At 42.4% G+C, this 20,520-nt stretch overlaps 1 protein-coding gene across 8 annotated transcripts in view; it reads right to left on the reverse strand.

The window, feature by feature from the left end:
• Positions 1-660: 660 nt before the first annotated feature.
• fhip1aa (FHF complex subunit HOOK interacting protein 1Aa) overlaps positions 661-20,520 on the reverse strand; it is a 29,345-nt gene continuing 9,485 nt past the window's right edge. For 4 of the 8 annotated variants that reach the window (XM_013274121.3, XM_019360062.2, XM_005469843.3 and 1 more), the window contains 12 exons: positions 16,718-16,778; positions 14,831-15,051; positions 9,782-10,462; positions 7,890-8,048; positions 7,675-7,761; positions 6,950-7,117; positions 6,619-6,698; positions 6,230-6,432; positions 3,880-4,890; positions 3,606-3,784; positions 3,310-3,430; positions 661-2,649 (listed from right to left, as the gene is read on the reverse strand). In XM_013274121.3, the coding sequence (XP_013129575.1) occupies positions 2,450-2,649; positions 3,310-3,430; positions 3,606-3,784; positions 3,880-4,890; positions 6,230-6,432; positions 6,619-6,698; positions 6,950-7,117; positions 7,675-7,761; positions 7,890-8,048; positions 9,782-10,462; positions 14,831-14,938 (2,997 nt within the window). In that variant the 5' untranslated portion in view covers positions 14,939-15,051; positions 16,718-16,778 and the 3' untranslated portion in view covers positions 661-2,449. Of the gene's footprint in view, positions 2,650-3,309; positions 3,431-3,605; positions 3,785-3,879; positions 4,891-6,229; positions 6,433-6,618; positions 6,699-6,949; positions 7,118-7,674; positions 7,762-7,889; positions 8,049-9,781; positions 10,463-14,830; positions 15,052-16,147; positions 16,213-16,717; positions 16,779-20,520 lie in introns of all 8 variants that reach the window. The other 4 variants (XM_025908216.1, XM_005469841.3, XM_005469842.3 and 1 more) reach the window with 2 other exon arrangements.

The raw sequence follows: 20,520 nt of genomic DNA on the forward strand, positions 1-20,520 counted from the left end.
CTGAAAAGCTGATATTAAGTATTATTTCCCTTAAAGCGAATGTGCGTAATTCAGTTTAATTCGTTCCATATAACTTAATGTGCCATTTGGCTATTGCTATTTTGGCCATTATGGTCATTTGTGAGGCAGAAGATGAAACTGCTGACATGACATTCGCTGGCTTATTGAGAGGGGGAGCTGAGAAAACCTGCCAGCTCAAGAATCCAGGAAGGATCACAGTGTGAGAGCTCCCTCTGGTGGTTGAAGCATGTCATAATATGACAAACATACCCTACTTGATTTTGGGGTCCTATTTACCACCAGTACTTTTTTTTCCCCCCTCTAAGTTGGTCTTTGGTCTGACAGTGAGTCAGAGTTTAGAGTTCCCACCCCTATAATGACCGGTTTGCATGAGCAGTCAAAAAAGATGCAGTTCACTTGTAAAAACAATGTGTATCTTGTGTATTCGAGCGGTGATGAACGACCAGATATTTATGAGCTGCTGGTTTTCCTGCACAGTTCCTCTTGTGCTTGCTGCGTGTCTTAGTCACTGCTTCGAAATGGAAAACGTTAGTTCCCATGTTTACTCAGCACACACACACACACACACACACACACACACACACACACACACACACACACACACACACACACACACACACACACACACACACACACACCTCAAGTTCAAGTTTTTTTTAATTATTATTATTATCATTATTATTAACAGAGGCATTCCTTTGTATCTGAGACAACAGTGAACAGCAGCCTGGTTAAATCTTGAACACAAAACAGATCGAGAGTCGTATCAGATCAGTCTTTGGAAGATAAATCTACTGAGATTGGTTGGTCAACTGCAGTCGTGCCACAGAGGTGTTAGACAGTGAGTGGCACTGTGGTATTAGAAGGCTGATAAAGTGCTCTGCAACATTCATAAAGACCTGTTCAGCAGTCCTGAAAATGGCTTTGACTTGTAGACTTTGAGCCGTTTTGTAAAGGGAAAAAAAAAATGTATTTGCATCAAGTAGGAATCCAACAATTTAAAAAGAAACAACGTTTCATGTTTCAGATTTAAACCTAAAGTAAAACCCAACCTTCTCAGCTCAACTTCTAGATGAGATCTTTGACCTACTCTGTGTAGTTCACACATTCTTCTGCTCAATCAAAACTACATTTTTAGCTCATGCTGCAAAGTTTCATATTGCTCCTGTTTAACTCCTTCACAAATCAGGCAGCATTGTGAAGTGAAATCATAACTTAGACAACAATTTGCAAGTATTTCTATGTTGGAAGATTCATTCAGAAGAAGCATGCTTTGTAACAAAATATACATGTATATATCATAGTATCTCATACTGATAACCACGTGCAGACTAAATTAAAGGCAATTCAAAGCAGGCTGCCTTCAACACAATCCAAACTGATTTTCAACAGATGCAGAACTATGATTGAAATTTCAAACTGATCACAGCTAACACAACACCCTCAGCAGACAAAGGACCGCACGCTGAAAAACAAACAACCTCATCAAAAAATAAAGAGCTTAAATACCCACATCCCGTTACGAAATATGCTAAACTTAATTATTCTTGATTTGCATAGTGTGCTATGTCACCAGAACATACAATATGTACATTATGAGGCATCATAAAGGTAAGGCAGACAATTAAATACGTCACTGCTGAACCTGCTTTGTCGGTTTTTCGCAGATATGGAAAGGCGCAGAGGCCACAAGTGTGGAAATCTAGTGCATTGTTTCACCTACAGCTGTTTAAGAAAATCTCCTGAGGTACCGTCATGAATCAACAAGGAGACGAAGGAAATAAAATCTAAATCTAACACGATGATTTTGTGGAAACACCCCTTCGTGAAGACATATTTTCGCCAAAGGATTAAGTGTCACAACAGTTGCATAAGAACAAAGTTTGGGTGCGTTTCTGTGAAGTTGCCAGCACTGCACCTTGCAGTGATCCGTAGACGCAGCACTTCTGAAAGGCCACCTGAGTAATATCGAGTACCACACTGAGCAGCGGATGTCGTACTGTGGATGGAGCTGGTTGCAGAAGACATTCAGGTTGAGGTCAGAACCCAGACGGTTCAAATAAGGGCTGATGACTGCTTTAATTCTTTAAATGTCTACAGTCTTTGGTTAGTAGTGGAGCTGGAGCCTTAGTCATGAACATTTCGGCTGGTGAAAGGCTTCAACAAACAGGTCAAAGTTTAGAAATCCTCCTTGGCTGCCAAATTCTTTCCAGAAGTGGAATGAATACATTTAAAAAGTTCATGAAGTTTTTCTTTTGCTTGGAAAATAAATACTCTATATTTTTAAAAAGTAGTTGTATAAAAATCACTGGATCCAAAAAGGTTTCTATCAAGCGCTGCCCAAAAAGGACATAAATATCAAAAGAGACTCTTTTTATAATCTTTCCGAGTTACGCTGGACTCTTGACGGAGGCCTAATGGGACACAATTACTCTTCCATAGGAATGTAAGATAAGATGGAGTGCTCTTGTGCAATTGCAGCCAGTTCTTTAAGGAATTCGGTGAAGAGGACGGTAGCGAAGACCTCGGTCCGCTCCAGGGAGATAGCTTTGGGTTTTGGTGGGGGTGAATTCTTTAGGATCCTTCCCCCCTCTTGGTGGTTGGAACCGCTGCTGCCGCCGCTTTTGTCTGTAGGAATAAAGATTGAATAAGTCGCACCGACTAACAACCACGTGAATACGCTGACATACTGTACATGCAAAAGTCTGGATTCAAAGATATTCTCTAAACATATTTCCGTTTCCTGATTTCTAAATATTACGCTCTGCTCGTCTAAATTATTCCCTTTAAAATTCCTTTCTTCCGACAACACTTTTTCAAGCCTGCACAGCTCTGAACCTACGGGGAATATAGTTCAAAACCACGGCTAAAGCTTCAGGGCTAGAAAGAGAAAGCAGCTCAACTCCAAAGATACACGACTTAAAGAACTCAGCACAGGCAGCTAAATTTATTCTGGTACCAAACAGGAGCCCAAAAACAACCAATCAGGAATGCCGATGTTGCCTTGAACCATATTTAACACCATGCTGGTAAGGCTGAGGAATAATAAACAGTAAATCTAATGCAATCTGCCTTACTAACCATCTGGATACTACCAAAATACTTCCCAGAAAGCTTTTACAAACAAACTCCTGGCAGGGCTAGCGGGGTAGCTTATGGGTTCTCACAATATAATCAAATAGATATACAGATATATAAATAGATACTTGATTTTTCATACTGTCATAGAGCCATGTGCAGATTTCAATAAGCGCTAGAACAGAAAAGGAGAATCTGAGATGTTGTCACCTGTTTCTATGAACGACGGCTCCCGAGCCATTAGCCAGTGTTGGGCAGCAGTGATCAGCTCTGTAAAATCCTTCTTGCTGGCAGCCAGCTCCTCTATCTGGTTCTTTACAATGGCTAGTACCTAAAACACAAAGCAAAAACAACATGATTTACATATGCAACATTTACAGAGGTGATATGATTAAAGCACAACTAAAGACAATCAACTTAAAACTAAAAGTGCAAAGTATTTCCAAATCCCTGACCACAGACCTCAAAACTTTAAAAAAATAAAATAAAAAATGAGACGGTGTTACCTGGTAAAGAGAGCGAACAGTCGGCTGAAAAACCAAGTTGGTATTGAGGAGGAAGGAGCGCAGCAGAGGCTGAGGGTAAGCAGCTAACTGGGCCAAGATACCCGTCAGCAACAGGTTGACATGAAGCGAGTTGGATAGCATGTTCTCCAGACGAGACAAAAGCACGCTGATGAATGGACCTGCAGGGAGAAAGGTTTGAAATAAAAATTCTTTCCAAATTCATTTTTGAACAAATGATGAGACTCCTACAGAGCTAAGATATTCCTCAGCTCACCTGTAAAAGGTAGTGAATTGTTTTTAGTCGCACTCCCGCTGCGAAACCTGTTGATTGTCCCAAATGGTGAATGCAGTTTCTCTGGCTCTGGCGTTTCAGCAGAGAAGGAGGCGAAATCCATCTCATCCTCCTCCACCACCACCACCTCCACAGGTGTGATGGGCTTCTTCACCTCTCCGTCAGCTTTGACCGGTTTTCCACCTGCTTCGTGGTCCAAAGTGCGAATGAGCTCCTCATACTGAGCCAAGAGATCGTCGCCCAACTCTACAGCAGTCGTGTTTTGGAGGTTGGCGTTGCAATCCGTCTGACCGTTAGCCTTTGCATCCAAGCTGTTGCTGCTATTATCAACCATCGCAGGGCTTGGAACTGTTAGATTGAGCCCATTTTTGAGAGGAACTTCAGCTGAGCCTGGCTTGGTTTCTTCTGTTTGCGAGCCACTGGGTTTACCGGTGCGCTCGACATCGCCGGAGTCTTTCTTTGCGATGAGATCGTACACCATGACGTCATCCTGGAAGTCGTTCTCCTCAATGTATGAGCCTTTAACCAACATTCGTGCTGTTCTCCTCATCTCCTGGATGTGCTTCGGGGGCTCGGCAGGAGGCGGCTGGGGAGGTCCTCTCTCTGCCGAAGCATCGGCGGTCTGCACAGGGCACGCGTCGTAACTGTCATCCCACTCCAGCTCCAGCTGGTTGACGGGAAGCGGGTCTGTACCTGGCGGCACGCAGGATCCTGCTTGCAATGCAAAGGGGCGTTGAGCTTTCTTGAGAGCCATCTGGGGTTGCCGACTCGTTAGCCCCGGCTCTTCTAGGACGCCCGGCTGGTATTTCTCAGGAGGCGGGTCCTCGCCGTCGTACGGGGCTGACCACACCTGGCAGGCACGGATGCAGCTGCTGATGCTCAGACGGGCGTCGTAGAGGTAATGAAGATAACTGACGTCCAGGTAGATTTCTGACCCGATGGTGCAGGAGTTTCCTGAGCCATCATTTTCTTCAGAGAAGCTCTTTTTTTCCTCTGATTAAAAAAAACAGATAAGAACTGTTGATAAACGCTGGTGTGCAGGGCCTCAGCACAGCACTCACACAGAGCACAACTAATGAGTTTGACATGTAACTACAGGGGGTAAAGTGATGTAATGCATCGAATCAGCGGGAGATCTCGCCATTTGATAAAATACTCACAATCAGCCCCGTTACATGTTGGTGTCCCAATTAAATGCAGATCTACACCTTACAGTGCGCCATATGTCTGAACAGATTTGGGAAACGTTCCATTAATAAATTATCCCATTTTCATTGTAGTTCCTCAACCGCCACATTAAAAGATTTTTTTTTTTTTTTCACCATTTATGCCGAATTTTCTGACATTTTATTAGGTTATAATATCCAGCGTTTCACTTAACTGACTGATTGAGTTGATTTGAGGCCATTATTCAGCCAGTTAGACTAACTAACCAACAGCGGGAATAATTGGAGCACTTGGCCATGCTTTTCTACTTGGGTATTGACAGCTATGGATATTTATTATCCATGGCTGTCAGGAATATAACATATGTAGAAACATCCGAGAGCATTTAATCATTTTTTTAAAGTATTACATGTCTTTAAAGTTTGTTGTTGCCATGACAACAGACACTGTCTATTAATCTGTCCTTGGGAAAAGAAAACGTGTTAACAGATAATTCATTATTTTTGTTCTGTAACGTGAATTACAGTTAACAGTGTTCACTTTAACATATTAAGCAAAAAGAATCAAGCTTTTCAAACAGAAAAGAACTGTTTTACACCATCACAAACCTGTGGCAAATTCTGACAGCCTATGAATTAGGGCTGTGCAGTTGATTGAGTTTTCTTAATATTAAACAGCAAGCACAAGCAAATCGCTGTGTGATGATCTGCCTGCATGAGCCAATCACAGATGTTCCCTGCAGTGCACAGCATGAACTTCCCTGGATTTAGCTTGGATCAGTAAAACTACGTAAAAATTTAATAATTAAAATAAAACCGAGCAACAACAGATAACAGACCGTCTAAACAACAATCAAATGTCTGGCACAGCAGGAGGCGAAGAGCTTCTCCCTTGAAGCAGATCATCATCTGATGTTTGGAAATATGTGTCTGTACCGAAAAGCAACACAACCAACTTCTTCAACCGCCTGAAAATGCAGAATTAACTGCAGTGTAGTTAATGCATAATTAATAATTTAGGCTTCAGGGAGGTGGTAAACATGCTGGACAACAGACTTCATATTACCAAAGTCACTGTGGCCATACATTTTATTAAAAACACAAAAAACCCCTGCAAAAGTAATACTGTAGGAAGTCTTTTCCTTTAATGTTTCTCTATTTGTTACCTGTGTTTCCCGAATTGTCAGGAGTCTCTCCGCCCTTGGAAAACAGAATGGAGTCCAGCTGCCGGAGGGGCGGCGGGCTGCGATCGGGAGAGCAGCAGGATGGCGTTAACGCCAGGATTTTCGCTGCTGACGCCGAATAGCAGTCCCTCTCCCTCACTACACGTCTCTGACTCAGCATCATGTGATTACAGGGGATCAGGTACCTGGGGAGGCATATGAGAGGGAGACGTTAGGAAAGCCAACGCGTGGCTGTAGGCAGAGAATGGTGAGGAGGGGACAGCGGGCAGATGGTAACAGCGGGAGGTAGAGAGTAAAAGCTCATCGTGCTGTAAAGCAATTAGATGCAGCATGTTTCACAAGTGGGACGTGTCAGCGTGTGGGCCGCTCACCTTAATACGAGCTGCAGCATCACATCTTCACAGTATAAACCAATGAGAGTGCGGAAGAGTGCCAAGGACACAATCCCCAACTGCAGAGTTTAATCAAGTCAGAGAGACACAACAGAGCAAATTTTAAACACTAATTTATTCAGTCCTGAAGATATTTGCACAATAAATTTCACAATATAGGAGAACTGGTTAAACAATCACATATGTTTCCTGTAACAGTAGAAAGAGCATCTGGGACCATTTTTAAAACCTGTTCCTGGCTTATTAAACCTGAGCCATGCTGTATGTGCTGCATGGCAAAACTCGTTTCCTTAGCTGTGTGCTGGGTTACCTGGAAAGGTGTGTTGATGCGGCTGACTAGAGTATCCAAGATATGGACGTTCTCGTGACGGTGGAGGAGGATGAAGGAGAGGAAGGTCTGCAGCAGTGCTGGCTCGGTTACACTTCGTAGGAAGAGGTCCAGGTAAGCTGTGGTGGTCATCACCTCCTCTAAGGTCAGCTATACACGCACAGGAATCAGTCAGCAGAGATTGTGCAAGTGCCAGAATAAATGATCAAATATTAAAACCTGATTCTGTATTGTAGCAGTATTTACTGAATTAAGGATTCATTTAAGCGAGGGAAATTAGGTAATTTAATTATTGCGTGCGGTATTGCCTCATTATAAAAGAACTAAACAAATGATAGCACTATATAGAATTAAATAAGATGATGAACTTATATGGGTCTTCTTACACCTTCTTCCAACTCTCCCTTGATAGTTTAATCCAACTAGTGTCCTTTTTACCTTTAGACAGAGCCCAGTTAATGGATTTTCTGATGCCAAGCTCATATTTAATGGATGACAGTGACAGTGATATCTATCAGCTCAATTAATTTCTTGGGTAGAGGGGAAGAAATATGAGGCATTTTTGGAGTATTTATGCTTGTATGTTTTTGTTGACACACCACGTCGTCCTGCAGAATAACCGCTTTCTGTAATTGGGAAATGAAACAGCAGAATGGCAAGTACTTCCCTTTGCCCGGGTGAAGAGAAAGGATTGTGCTACTGCTAACCTTGTGGAGTGCTGGTGCAAGGACAGGCACAAGGAAACCATTGTAGATGTAACTAACCAGCTGGTCTCTGATATCAGGGTGGGCCACCTGGGAACAGTCAATATCAAGGAGCATGTCAGTCAAGCGTGTAGCCAGGCAGGAGGTTGCAGTCATTTATCGCACGTGAATACATTTTTCATGAGGCAGAGCTTTTATCGTGCGGCTCACATCTTCACCTGAATAACAGCGTTGCAGAATTCCAGTGAGTTGAGAAACTGGATGAGTGATGGCATCTGGAGCCAGTCCTCTTTGTGCAGGCAGTGCCACTCCTCATTGGGGACGTCCAGCTTGGTGGGCAGAGATGAATACAGGCCGCTCAACCCTGTGGCCAGCACCTGCCAAATGAGGTTTTTATATTTAATCTATTCTCTGATCATCCAAAGTTTCCTCCAGAACCAAAATATGGTTCAAATTTGTGGTTCTAAGTGGAATTTACTCTCAACTTTCAGTAATTAATTTTCTTTGATTCCGTCATTGAAACAAATTGTTTAAAATAATGATATTCCCATTACTCTCATGCATGAGGTAAGTACAGCTACATTATAACAGACCATTTACCTGAACATAGGAAAAAGCACACTGTGCTGCATGCATCATGTAATATAAGTCTATTAAAAATCATCTGCCATAAATTGATTACAGAGAGAATATTACAGACTTCATTAAACATTAATGAGGTAGTGTACCATATGGCAGATGCAGAAACACACACACACACACACACACACACACACACACACACACACACACACACACACCTCCTCTGCTGTCAGTTTTACCTTAAGCTTCAACAGATTTATTACTGTGTTTTACTACAAAGCTAAAACACTAGTGTAAATCACTTGTTGGCCTCCGCTTTGTAACTTGTAATGCATATATAAGCGATGCAGCAGTCTACATATCAGCCTGCTGCTTTCTCCTTGCACAGCATACAGATGGATTTATGCCTCCTATGGATCAGCTCAGCTCGGAGACCTTTAGCAGTATTTGAGATGCGACGTGTTTGGCGTATTATTCTAACTAATGCTTTAATTTCAAAATAAGATGGAATCTTATTTTGAAATAATCATCGTAAAATAACCAACAAAAAAGGGTCCGACAGGAAATATTGATGCTATTTCAAAATCAATTTAGACTGAAAACACGAAAGTCCAAAGGTGAGGTAGAGAGTAGTGGGTAACAGGCTGAAGGGGACTGCAGAAACTTTAACTGTCAGGTTAAGTATTATTTCCCATATGACGGATTTCAAAATAAGATGGAATCTTATTTTGAAATCCTTGTGTTCTGGGCCAGATTATCCAGGCATTCTGGGCATATGTCCACAGGCCTCAGACACAGTTGAGGGCCCACCCAAGCACCAAATAAAAAAAAATAAATAAATAATACCAGATTTTGATTCTCTTAAACTTTTTTTAATCATAAAAACATATCATGGGCACAGTGTAAGGTACCCTGCTCTCCACAGGCACACAAAAACTTATAATCATCAAATCAAGTTGGCGCGTGCCCATCGCATTTGTGCCCAGGCGTCTGTAACTTGATGATCTGGGCATGCCTGCATTATAAGTACGAAGAACTGCTTTACAAATGCAACATAGGCTATACCAGCGCAACCAAATTAAAGTGTAAAATGAGTGGCATTATTAGTTTTGTAGTATCGTACACGTTCCTCTACAGCATTATTCCGCTGTGCCCTTCTTGTAGATGCCAGTGGAACCAATTAAATTCTGTCTGCATTCAAACCTCATTTTGAAAGCACTGTCTGCAGCCGTGAATAAATGACGTTATTTACATGGGATTAGCTTGCAGCCGTGCTGTAATCTTATAAATGCCACACATTCGGTGCCAGATTTTTATTTACCCTTGTTTTGTTTTTTTGCTTTTTTAAGTGAGCCCATGAATTAATCACCATCTGCTCTCTGACTAATTATGATACCCAGACACAGAAATGTCAGGGAACAATGATGCCAATGTTAGTGCGCGAGTGGGATTATTTAGTATTTAGGACAAAACGACTCCTTTTGAATTTTACAGAAAGTGAGCCGCTGAGCTTCCATTTGGGACTGACCGGACAGAAGAAGGTGTTCTCTGCGATGTGTTTGGCCACTCGCTCATTCTCAGCAGACAAAGACATGATGAGCAGTAAGGCATCTCTGGCTTGCTGGCCCACCGTGCCCTCTCTGTGAATAAAAGGGATGAGCAGGGAGAAGATGAGGAAGTTGGTGGCTCCCTGATCCTCGCTGGTGTGGAAAAACAGCTCCAGAATTGAAGGGTCCTTCGCCAGGACGTAGCACAGCTGGTTGAGCAGCAACACCAGCTCGGCTTCGACCGCAGGCGCAGTGGTGCTCGAACAGGAGGACAGCAGCATCATGAGAGGCCGCAGGATGGGCTTGTGGTGCAGCAGAGGCTGGCGCGCCTGGCCCACCAGCATCTCGTACATTTTCAGCTGCTCCAGCTTCATGTCGTCCGTGAACTCTCGACGGAGGCTCCACACAAACAGACGCTCCATCACGTTCTCCATCACCACAAACTCCAGGATGGGGCCCATGGCTCCGGCCTGACCGCTCTCCTCCTCCATCAGCAGGAACAGCATGTGCTCCACATAATTCTGCACCGCGCTTGCCTCGTCTCCAGGGATGGGGCCGAAACGAGAGCTGCCACTAGAGCTGGCGGTGAGGTTGATGACACTGAGGGAGGGCAGGGCGGAGCTGCTGCGCAGAGGATCATGCTTTTCAAGGATCTTCACAACCTACAGTACAAGAGAAGAGGAAAAGCACACTGGTTTTTAATTGTTCATGCAGAAATAGAATACAGATGATATGAGATCTTAGACTTTTAAGTCACCCAAGAAAGTGTCTGTCATACAGATAAACTCCTGTTATATTTGATCTAACCCCTGTGGTATAAGACGTGTATGAATCAGTAAATTCAGCCAGTGGAGTGGCTGATAGAAACACACAGCACCAACCAAAGGTTAAACCTTTTGTGCAAGTCACCTCTGTAGGTGGCATCAAGCAATTGAGAGACACTTAACTGAAACCTGCATGACATCACTTCAGTCAGAAGCTTGTTTTCAAATAGGAAAGTCATTTTTTCTACCTTAAGTGATTGTGCATAATTTCACCATAATTTTATCCCTTTTTTAACACCACACACAAACTCGTTTTTATTGCTTAGTGAGGACTTCTAATTGACATAATGCTTTCCCGAGCTGCTTACCCTTAACCTAACCATCAAAAATGAATATCTAACCCAAACACTCAGCCTAAACCTAACCATAACCTAATTGTAATCCTGACACTAAAACCACATTTTTAAGCCTCAAAAATGCCTTCAAAGTCGTGGGGACGAGCATTTTGTCCCCATAAGTGACTGCTGGTCCCAAGAAAGATGTCTAAACACGCACACACACACACACACACACACACACACACACACACACAGAGATTTTCAGATTTTACAGAAGAACCCAATACAAAACTAAATGGGCACTAGAACATGCTGCCTGAGGGCTCAAAGATCACATGCACTCAATATTGATTTTTGTCCCCAAGGACAGGGATTTCTACAGTCTCTGAACATTTTGATGAAATAATGATGTACAATAGATGATGAGATATTCAGTCTTCACAATTTTCCACTGAGGAACATTATTCTGAAATTGTTTCACAATTTGTAGATGTATTTTTTTGCAGATTTGTGAACCTCTGCCCATACCTCTATACCAATCATGTTACTGTTGACAGTTACTCCATCCCTTTCCTTTTATTTTTAAGCCTTTTGTTTCCCCTATACCAACTTTTTGGAGACATGTTGCTGTCATAAGATTCAAAGCATGAGCCCTCAGAGAGAGCAACTACCCCAATGGGTGGGGGTTATACTGAAATTTTGGCATTTTATGATGCTTTTATTACAATCGGATGCCAGCCTGTTATGGCATCATTGCAATGTTGTAGGGCGTTATATTGATAAAAATAAATAGTGCGTTGTACACCTTACTCCATGCCCTTTCAGATGATTTATTACTCCATATGGTTTCTAGAAAAAATATTTCCAAGTTCAAGTTTGCCCTTCAGGCAAGGTTAAGGCCAAATGCTTAGCCAGCTGAGGTACTCATGTCACCAAGTTTGAAGGTGATTCATAAAAAATAGAAATGTTTGTCACATAAAGTTTAACTGATTATCCACATTTGGTGAGATTTTCACCAAATTTCACCTGATTTTCACTAAAATTAAGTATCTACTGTATCTACTAGTATCTACACAAAATTTTAAAATGATATCTTGAAAACCACGCATGCTGGATTGCTAACAAACAGACAAACAGACCCTACTTTGTGGGGGGAAATGTGTAATGTTTTTTTAATGAAATACTAAATTGCCTCAGTTTAAACTTCTCAGACGTTTTCTATGTTCTTATGGGAATAAAATATGGGTTTGTGAGCTTTGCAAATCATTGCATTCTGCTCTTATTTACACTTTACACAGTGTCCCAACTTTTTTGGAAGTGGGACTGTATGCAATACAAATAGGTACAATCACTTCCTTATTCGTGACAGGTTCAGTTTCAACAGAAGTGGAGTGGAGACAAGCAGCACTGTATGAATAAACTCACTTTGGTTGCACAGAATAATACAGTCCTTTGTGTATCCAGTCCCTCCCGTGTGTGTGTGTCTGCTGTGTAGAAACCAGTGTCACAATAATGGAGCCAGTGTCCCCAAGCTGACGCTGCTGCCATGACAATAACAGTCTGTGTATGAGATAACTGGGCATGGCTAATGGCAGCAAGAGAACAGAGTCTGTAATCCCAGCTCAGTGGAACAAGCCACAGGGATCAGTCCAGCTCAGGCTCTCCTTCCATTTCTGAAGTAACAGGAAGGAGGCCGAGGATAAGATTTTCCCTAACTGAACATCCGGAAGAATGGAACCGTGATCATGGACCACCTTATACTGGTGACGTTATGGTCGGTTCCTAAAGGGGTCAGTATTCACAGTGTTTTTTATTGTTGTTTTTCAGGATTTGCCCAACGATGCTCACTGGTGGCATTATTTTACATATTAAGCTGGAACATGAGCAACAGAGACGTCTTTTAAAATGTGACCAAAAAGTAGGCTCAGGCTGGATCAATGTCAAATATTTCCCAAGAGCAGTCAGTCATTGTTATGTTATGGATGTTGGCATAATAGTGCCACAGATATGGGAGGATCCTCAAATGGCGGTAGTATCGTATTGCCAGCCTCCAGTGCCTCACTGTGTCTGTGACAGTAACTTCAGTTAACCATCAGACAGAGCAATGGACACATTGAATCATTCAGAATGACATTCATGGTTTAAAGACAGATCGTCACTGTACTCAATTATGAAAAATCAAGACTGCAAATGCCAGTGAGGAAAGAAAAGTCAAGTGTCAGAGCACATTCAGACAAAACTGCCAGATTTTCTTGACGACTAAAATGAATCAGAGACCTTTACAGAATCACCATAAACACGCTGCCCACACTACACAGACTACAGTTAAAGACTGTTGCCAGCAACTGACAGATCACTTAGCGTGACGTAACACATACAGTGAGCTCCGTGACGCCTGGAGAGCAGCTGATAAGAGCCAGCAAATGAACCTAAAGCTAATCTTCAAACTCTGAAACAGCCATACTTCTCACACAAAGACAAGGTCATTACTTACAGCATGTTCACGGTTTTCTGAGCTGAAACAAGTCAAGAGCATTCTTATCAGGCTAGAGATTATATAAGAATGAAAACAAAACTCTGCGTGAGGTGGATTTGTGCTGCCTGAAGCAAATCGAACTTTAATCCCGAACAAGGAGTCCAGCCCAGAGTTTTTGATTACAGCTACTGTCAAAATGGGGATGAGAAACATGGAGCTGAGCAGACAGCTAGCAAAGACTGCTACATGACTCATGAGGCGTCTGTTGACATTACTTAGTATTAGCTGCAACAGGGGGATCACATTTATTTCACAGTTACAGTTGTTATTAAAAATATCCCATTTGTGTGACAAGTTGAAAAGTGTAAAATCTACAATTGTGCAAAATTTTAAATGCTTTGAATGTCTTGTATGTCATTAAACAGTTTATCATGACTAAACTGTGCCCCAGATGTTTCATGTTGGCACATCAGTAAGTTGCACATCAACCCAAGACTGGCTGTGTAACTAATCTCAAAAGAAAGAGCTGAAGAAGTTTCAGTTACGATATATTTATATAGCGCCAAATCACAGCAGGGCGCTTTATATTGTAAGATTGAGACCCTACAATAATACAAAGAAAACAGAAAACCCCAACAATCACACAAACCCCTATGAGCAAGCGCTCTGGTGACAGTGGGAAGGAAAAACTCCCTTTTAACAGGGAGAAACCAGAACCATGCTCAGGGAGGGGCAGCCATCTGCCATGTATTTAGATTAGAGTTAACATGGCGCCTTTAATTAAACTTGCATAGTTATAACACCAAAAGTGTGATTCTGCTTGATTTTGATTGATTCGGGGTCAGACGTCACGTTGACAACCATAAATGTAGATGACAGTTACCATTATGCTCCTCTATGTCCTCATTATTCAGTGTCCCCCTGCCCCATGTTAGTGTGTGCAGAGTTTGTTCATCTCTGTGTGGGAGGAGTGGGATTAACAGGCTGCCGTGTCCTGCAGGGGAGTGAACAGGGACACAAGCTGCTGGAAAGAACCAGGAGTCTGAGACAGTCAGCCTTTTACCGCCAAGATTCCACTGGCCCCGCCCACACTGCAGTTTACTGTTATAGGGGGACTACATGAGTCATTTTTTGCCATCAGGTTTTGAGAAGGAAGTTAAACAGAATGTGCATCTTTATGTACAAGATTTTAATGTATTCACTTCACAAGGGTTTCATTATATTTTAGTGTGCAAGTCTTATGCCGCATTCTATTTTCCAAGGAAAATGGAAAATGGGTGCTTTTTAACCACATTTTATTTGTGAACATGTTTGTTTAACCTTTTTAGAGGATAGCAGGTACTTCTGAAGTTAAGAGAACCGGGCAAGCAGTTCTTTGCTTCTAGTGTGAAAAACTAAGCTAGCTGGAGACTTCACAGTTCTGAGACTGTTAGCTTGGTGCTGGTGTTTTACCTGAGCCCAGTGGTTCTTGAACACAATCATGCAGGTCTCTGGGTCCACCCCTTTCAGGACAAGAGACTGCCCATCACGGTTTCCATTGGCAACCACAGAGGCCATCATGGTGACCGGATCACATGTGGGTTAAACCATGTCATAGGCAGGACAGGGAGGGCTTTCCTGGCTGCTCACTGGGTGTTACCAAAACCAGAGACAGAGGGATGATCACAGGAGACCTGAGGAGTCAAATAAAAGAGGAAACACAAAATGACATCATATACAAAGCCAAAAAAAGTTTGCTTCATAGGATAGCAGCACAGTGATACGGCTGGTGATTGCTGCAGACTGCAATCCCTCTTTGCTTCTGCATGGCCAGCTAGGAGCTATGACAGGCATGCAGGAGAGAGAACAATAACAAGCCAAGTCAGAGGAGTCAGTCGAGGAGAGAAACAGAGGCTGCGTCAAGTTCGACTTTACCGTCTCCTGCAGCAACTCTGCGCTTCACACCGAGCTGTCAAATCGCTTTTGGAATATATCATACGCCCCCATCGGATTCCTGCAGGCCCCTGGACATCACTCTCATTACAGAAATATTTTGTGACATCAGAAGGCGAGCAGCAACTGGGTGTGTCTGCTCTGGCTGAGTGTGGGGATCAAGGAGGGTAAAAAAAACTTCGATAAAATACAGGAGACGATTAGTTCTGTAGATCACACGTGATTTATTGCATGTCCCGTTTTTACTTCTGGATCAGAAATATTATAAAATGTATGAAAGCGCTGCTCACACCGCTTGTTTGGATGAAAGAACATATATTATTTTAGCCAAAAATAGCCTGAGGGCAGCTTCACACAGCAGTTCCAACACTCGCACTGGCACCATAAAAATCTGGAAGACTCTCACTCTTTTCCCCCCTAAGAAAGGAACTAGTTTGTTGTTTCCCTTGGAAAGCATGTTCATGGAAAGATTCATAAAGCCAAAACTGAACAGAATGAGAGTAGCGCTTTTCGAAAGAGAAACATGTGAGCTGCCATATAACCAAAACAAAACAAGTTCCCTGCTACACAGTTCCCTGTGACACGCTTACAGGTACAGTGCAGGCCTTTGCTTCACAAGAAAGAACAGGATGTAACACGGATCCTGTGTACCCTGGATTACCTGTGTATGAGAAGCCCAGCAGCTCATGGGAGCTCAGATTTGTTTTTTAAAAGATCTAAGATAAAAGATCTGCCTTAATGTTTTGTTAACCATTAAAAACTAGAACAGTTTTAATGTTTTATATTAAAGATAAAGTCCCAAAGCCAATGAGCCACTATTAAGGCTTGATGTTTTACCTGTTGAGCTGATATGTGTCCACTTGAGTTGACAAGTTGTGTTGGGAGATCTTTAGGATTCATTACTGGGAAAACATACAGGTTAAGATACTTCAATACAAACCAGCAGACTGACAGAGCCACCCCTACAACCCAGCCACTAGCCTGGCTACAAGCAAACTTTCCAGCACTACACAATGACATGACAAAGTGCGTTTGTCTGTGAATACTAACACAATGATAGGACCAAGTCAGGCAGTCCCAATACCCAGGGCGATATGGAAACCGTCACCACAGGGGACCAACTGTAAAACACACAGCAGCTGCACAACATGGGGCCCCAATTTACGGCTTCTAGTCCCCAGCCCCTAAACGCATCTCCTGACGAATCACAGCACCACCCCCGCCCACCCTTCACTTTGCTCCAATACCACACAGAAACATCTCCGCCACCCATACACGTTAAGCTCACTTTGCCAGGCAAAACTTTTCAGCCATCTGCTTTCAGTTACGAGTGACTGCAGGCCGGTTAGATTCTCAAGAAGGAATGTGAAAGCAGCGTGGAGCGAGCGTGCTGGCAGGATTTCTTACCTCGCGTGAATCATCTTCAACTGGCACAGGTCGCTAAGCAGACAAGGACCTCATTCTGCTCCTGTTGCACAAAAAAAACAAAAAAGACAGACAGAGAGAAATATGAAAATATGTCAAGAGAGGAGCAGGAAGCGGCTGTGTGAGAGGCGAGGCATGGTGGGAAGTGACTGGACATGAGTAAGCTGCTCCGAGCACCAGTTGGATGGAGATGAAGAGGAGGTGGTTACAGGGAGGGAGCGAGGGAAGAGAAGGGAAGGAAAAGCAGAAGTGGAAGGGAGTGAAAAGGAAAAAAAACAAGCTGAGTGAAAGTCTACAGAAAAATGAGGACATACAAGTACAAATTCCAACAGTGCATGCAAGAAGACAAGGATTACGTATACTGTATGGCAGCACTTAATATTCCTATAAGGATTCATAATTCACAGAAGAATAACATGATTGTCCTTTCCAGTTCGTGATGTGACACTGCACAGCAGCCGTCCTGAGCTGCGAGAGGCCAGCTGCCCTCTCTGGCACCAGCACGACCCATCATGTAAAACATGTCACTTGAGACAGCAGCCTTAAAAGTCTCAGGGTCCAACTTGTAGTTGTGTACACTGTAACACAAACCACAAAAGCTGCACGCTGCCTTTAATCCCCCTTTCATATTCTGAGCAGATGCAATTCAGAAATGTGTCTTTCTTGGAAAGTGTGCAAGCCTTTCCTAAAGCGTGACGTCGTGTATACAGCAACTGCTGGACGGAGACAGGTGTGTGTGTGCACGAGTTCTTAGAAAAGCACCAATCCAAGCGTTTGTTGACTCATCTTTGGCTCAGTCCCACTCCCAGCAGTACATTATACAAGCTGTCCATCGGTCCGCACTCCGTTTAAAGCCACATAACATGTCTACATAAGAATAACACGGGGAGCAGTTTTGTTCAGAGCTCTTCAACCTGTGGACAGGAGGTGCTTACAAATTGAATTGCCAGCCTTGTGATTAATTATTAAACTACATGCAGCTCACAGCTGCTCCAAATTTGCCTTCGTTTTCCTATTTATGGCCTGACAGCAGATATTAGGACACGGGTTGGCAGCTTGGTCAAACAGGCGCGAGCTGCTGACTGTAGAAGTTGAATCAAGAATGGTTGCTATGATTTAATCATTTATAACTGGTGTGATAACAGTGCTGCGTAATCACACCTCCTGAAAAGGTCAAGAGGGATTAATTCCATTTTAAGTGAAGGTAAAGGTGTGGGCATAAATCTTTGTTACACAAAATGATTCATTTAAAACAAGTGAATCAGCTGAGTGGGCTGGGCAACACATGGTGGATTCTGACTTGTAACACATGTCAGTGTAGTCCATTCTTCTGCTTTCAGCTGCTCCTTTTAGGGGCCAACACAGCGGATCATATGCCTCCATCTCTCCGTCTCTTTAACACCAATCACCTGCATGTACTTCTTCACTCCATCCATGAAACTTCTGTGTGGTCTTCCTCCTTTTCTCCTACCTGGCAGCTCCATAGTCAACGCACTTTGTCCAGTATATCCATTAAATAGTAATATATATTTAGAAATATATTTGAGGTAGTGTAAAAGTAGTCTGCAATAGACAAGCACAGATAACCATGGAACACAGTATAGTGAAGCAACAGCAGGCTATCCAACAGACTGTATAAAAAGGGGCCCTGAAAAATGAAGCCAATGGGCAAACCGGCATTGTTTTCAAATGACCAGCAGGGGGCAGCTTCTCAGGTTGACCCATGGCTCCCTCATCAGCGATCTCAATAAACATGTTCCACCAGAGGTTTTGTCCGACTCTGCTTTCAAGTTTCCTTTAGTACAGCATGAAGTTCATTTTCTCAATTTGAGACTGATGTAAGGCATCCACTTGCCTCCTCCCTTAAACGACTACCATCTGCACTGCACTATTGTCACCCCTTGTTCACAAAAAAAAAAAAATAGCAGGTCCAAAGTATCTTTTATTCTTCAAACCATCAAATTTCTGAACATGAGCAACACATTTACTATGCAAATTAGTTTTACCAACATTATTATGCAAGGAGAGTGAAAGTGTGTATATTACGTGCTAATGTCTTATCTTGAACTGTTTTACTGCATGTGGTGTATACGCACGTCATGGGACATATAAATGTATCTATCTAAACAAGATAAATCAGGGACATGCACTGCCGCTCAATCTCACACCTTTCTCATCCCATCCAGTTTCACAAGTGGCTATCAGCTAAGCAGCTGAAAGTAAACCAGTAAGTATTTTCCTTCATTTTTTTAAATTCTCTGTAACATCAGTAACCCTCTCGAGCTCTTTTTATATAAAAAAAAATTATTCATGTAACAGCTGACTCTTTAGATATATCACCTAACTTAACTGTTGCAGTTTAAGTCTAAGAGCAGTTACAGATTAATATTAATGAACTGATCCTACAAGAGGAAAAAAAAACAAAACAAAAAAAACCCGAACATACCTGTATGCCCTGAGGTGTTTTTTTTTTTTTAATATGAGCATGGGATTATTTTAGAGATTAAAGGATTGTATTATACATTGTTTGTTAGGATTTCTGGATTAGTTTGTTTACATTTTTTCTGCACCCTGTCTATTGTCTCGCCTTCCTGCAATGCCGTCTGGTCCGCATCACACTGCCAGGTTCACTTGTGTGTCAGCATCACTGCCTCTCAACTTAATTTTCAGCTGCATTTCCCCCGGGTTCCCACGTCGATACAGCCATCAGTTTTTGATACACAGGATATTATCAAAAGCTCCTGTTTCAGAATCATTTGTTCTTTTGTCAGGGGGTACAATTTTCAAGATTAGCTCAAGCAACAACTACCTCTCAAATCTCCATTCGGTACAGCAGGTTTCTTGACCTATTAATAGCCAAATAGGTCAGGATTTGGGCCTAGCAACAGAAAGGAGACTGTGCCCCAGCACTTTCTACTCAACTAATACCCCAACAATCCAACGAGCGTCCGACACAGCACGAGAACAAAGCCGCTTATTTCTAAGAATTAAAATGTGCTTTTTGAAGAAATCCAGTTCTAGGCCTGTTATGGAAAATCATGACCTACATTTACAGGTCTCATTTACAGTACCTGCTGTCGCACAAAGAGAGACAGACCACTCTTACCCATAAGTCACTGCTCTACTTGCTCAAAATAACCTGAAATACAGTAGAGTCATGAAAAGGTCTAAAATACAGGCTGCTGAAAACATCTTTTGTCTGTGCGAATCTGTGAGTTGCTTCTGAAAGAGTTTCTACAGCAACTATCCAATTACAGTAATTTGATAATTACACATATTTGTTGCTTCCACATCAGAGTCACAAACATAATAAGACAGAAAGACTGGGATGCTACCTTCCTTTTCTACAGCCCTGTGCAAAAGTTTTGAGCTTCCTCTCATTTTTTTTTTTTTAAATATTTTGCCTCAAAGGAGCCAGACATCTTGGTCATTTTTTAAAGTGCTCTTGAGCAATGGGTCTCTGGGCTTTCTGAAGGTCTTTCGAAGATTGCATTTGGACATTCCCTGCTTTTTCATGCACTTTCAGTCTAGTCTCTGTACCTGACCACACCACAGAGGAATGTTTTTTGCTATTTTTTGCTTAGGTAATTTTTTAACACTGATCTATGAACAATTTTAGCATAAATAGTGCTGTGTCTGAGCATAACAGACATCTCAGCAAAGAGCCAACTTCAAATTGTAGCTTTAGGCACTTTGCTACTAGCAGCCTGCCGCAGGAAAGTATAATTCGTTCCCCTTTCTTTAGCTGAATCTTTAAAAATAACAAAGACTGGGCTGGAAAAGTA

The sequence above is a fragment of the Oreochromis niloticus genome, linkage group LG6 (genome assembly GCF_001858045.2).
Source record: "Oreochromis niloticus isolate F11D_XX linkage group LG6, O_niloticus_UMD_NMBU, whole genome shotgun sequence".
Lineage (NCBI taxonomy): Eukaryota > Metazoa > Chordata > Actinopteri > Cichliformes > Cichlidae > Oreochromis > Oreochromis niloticus.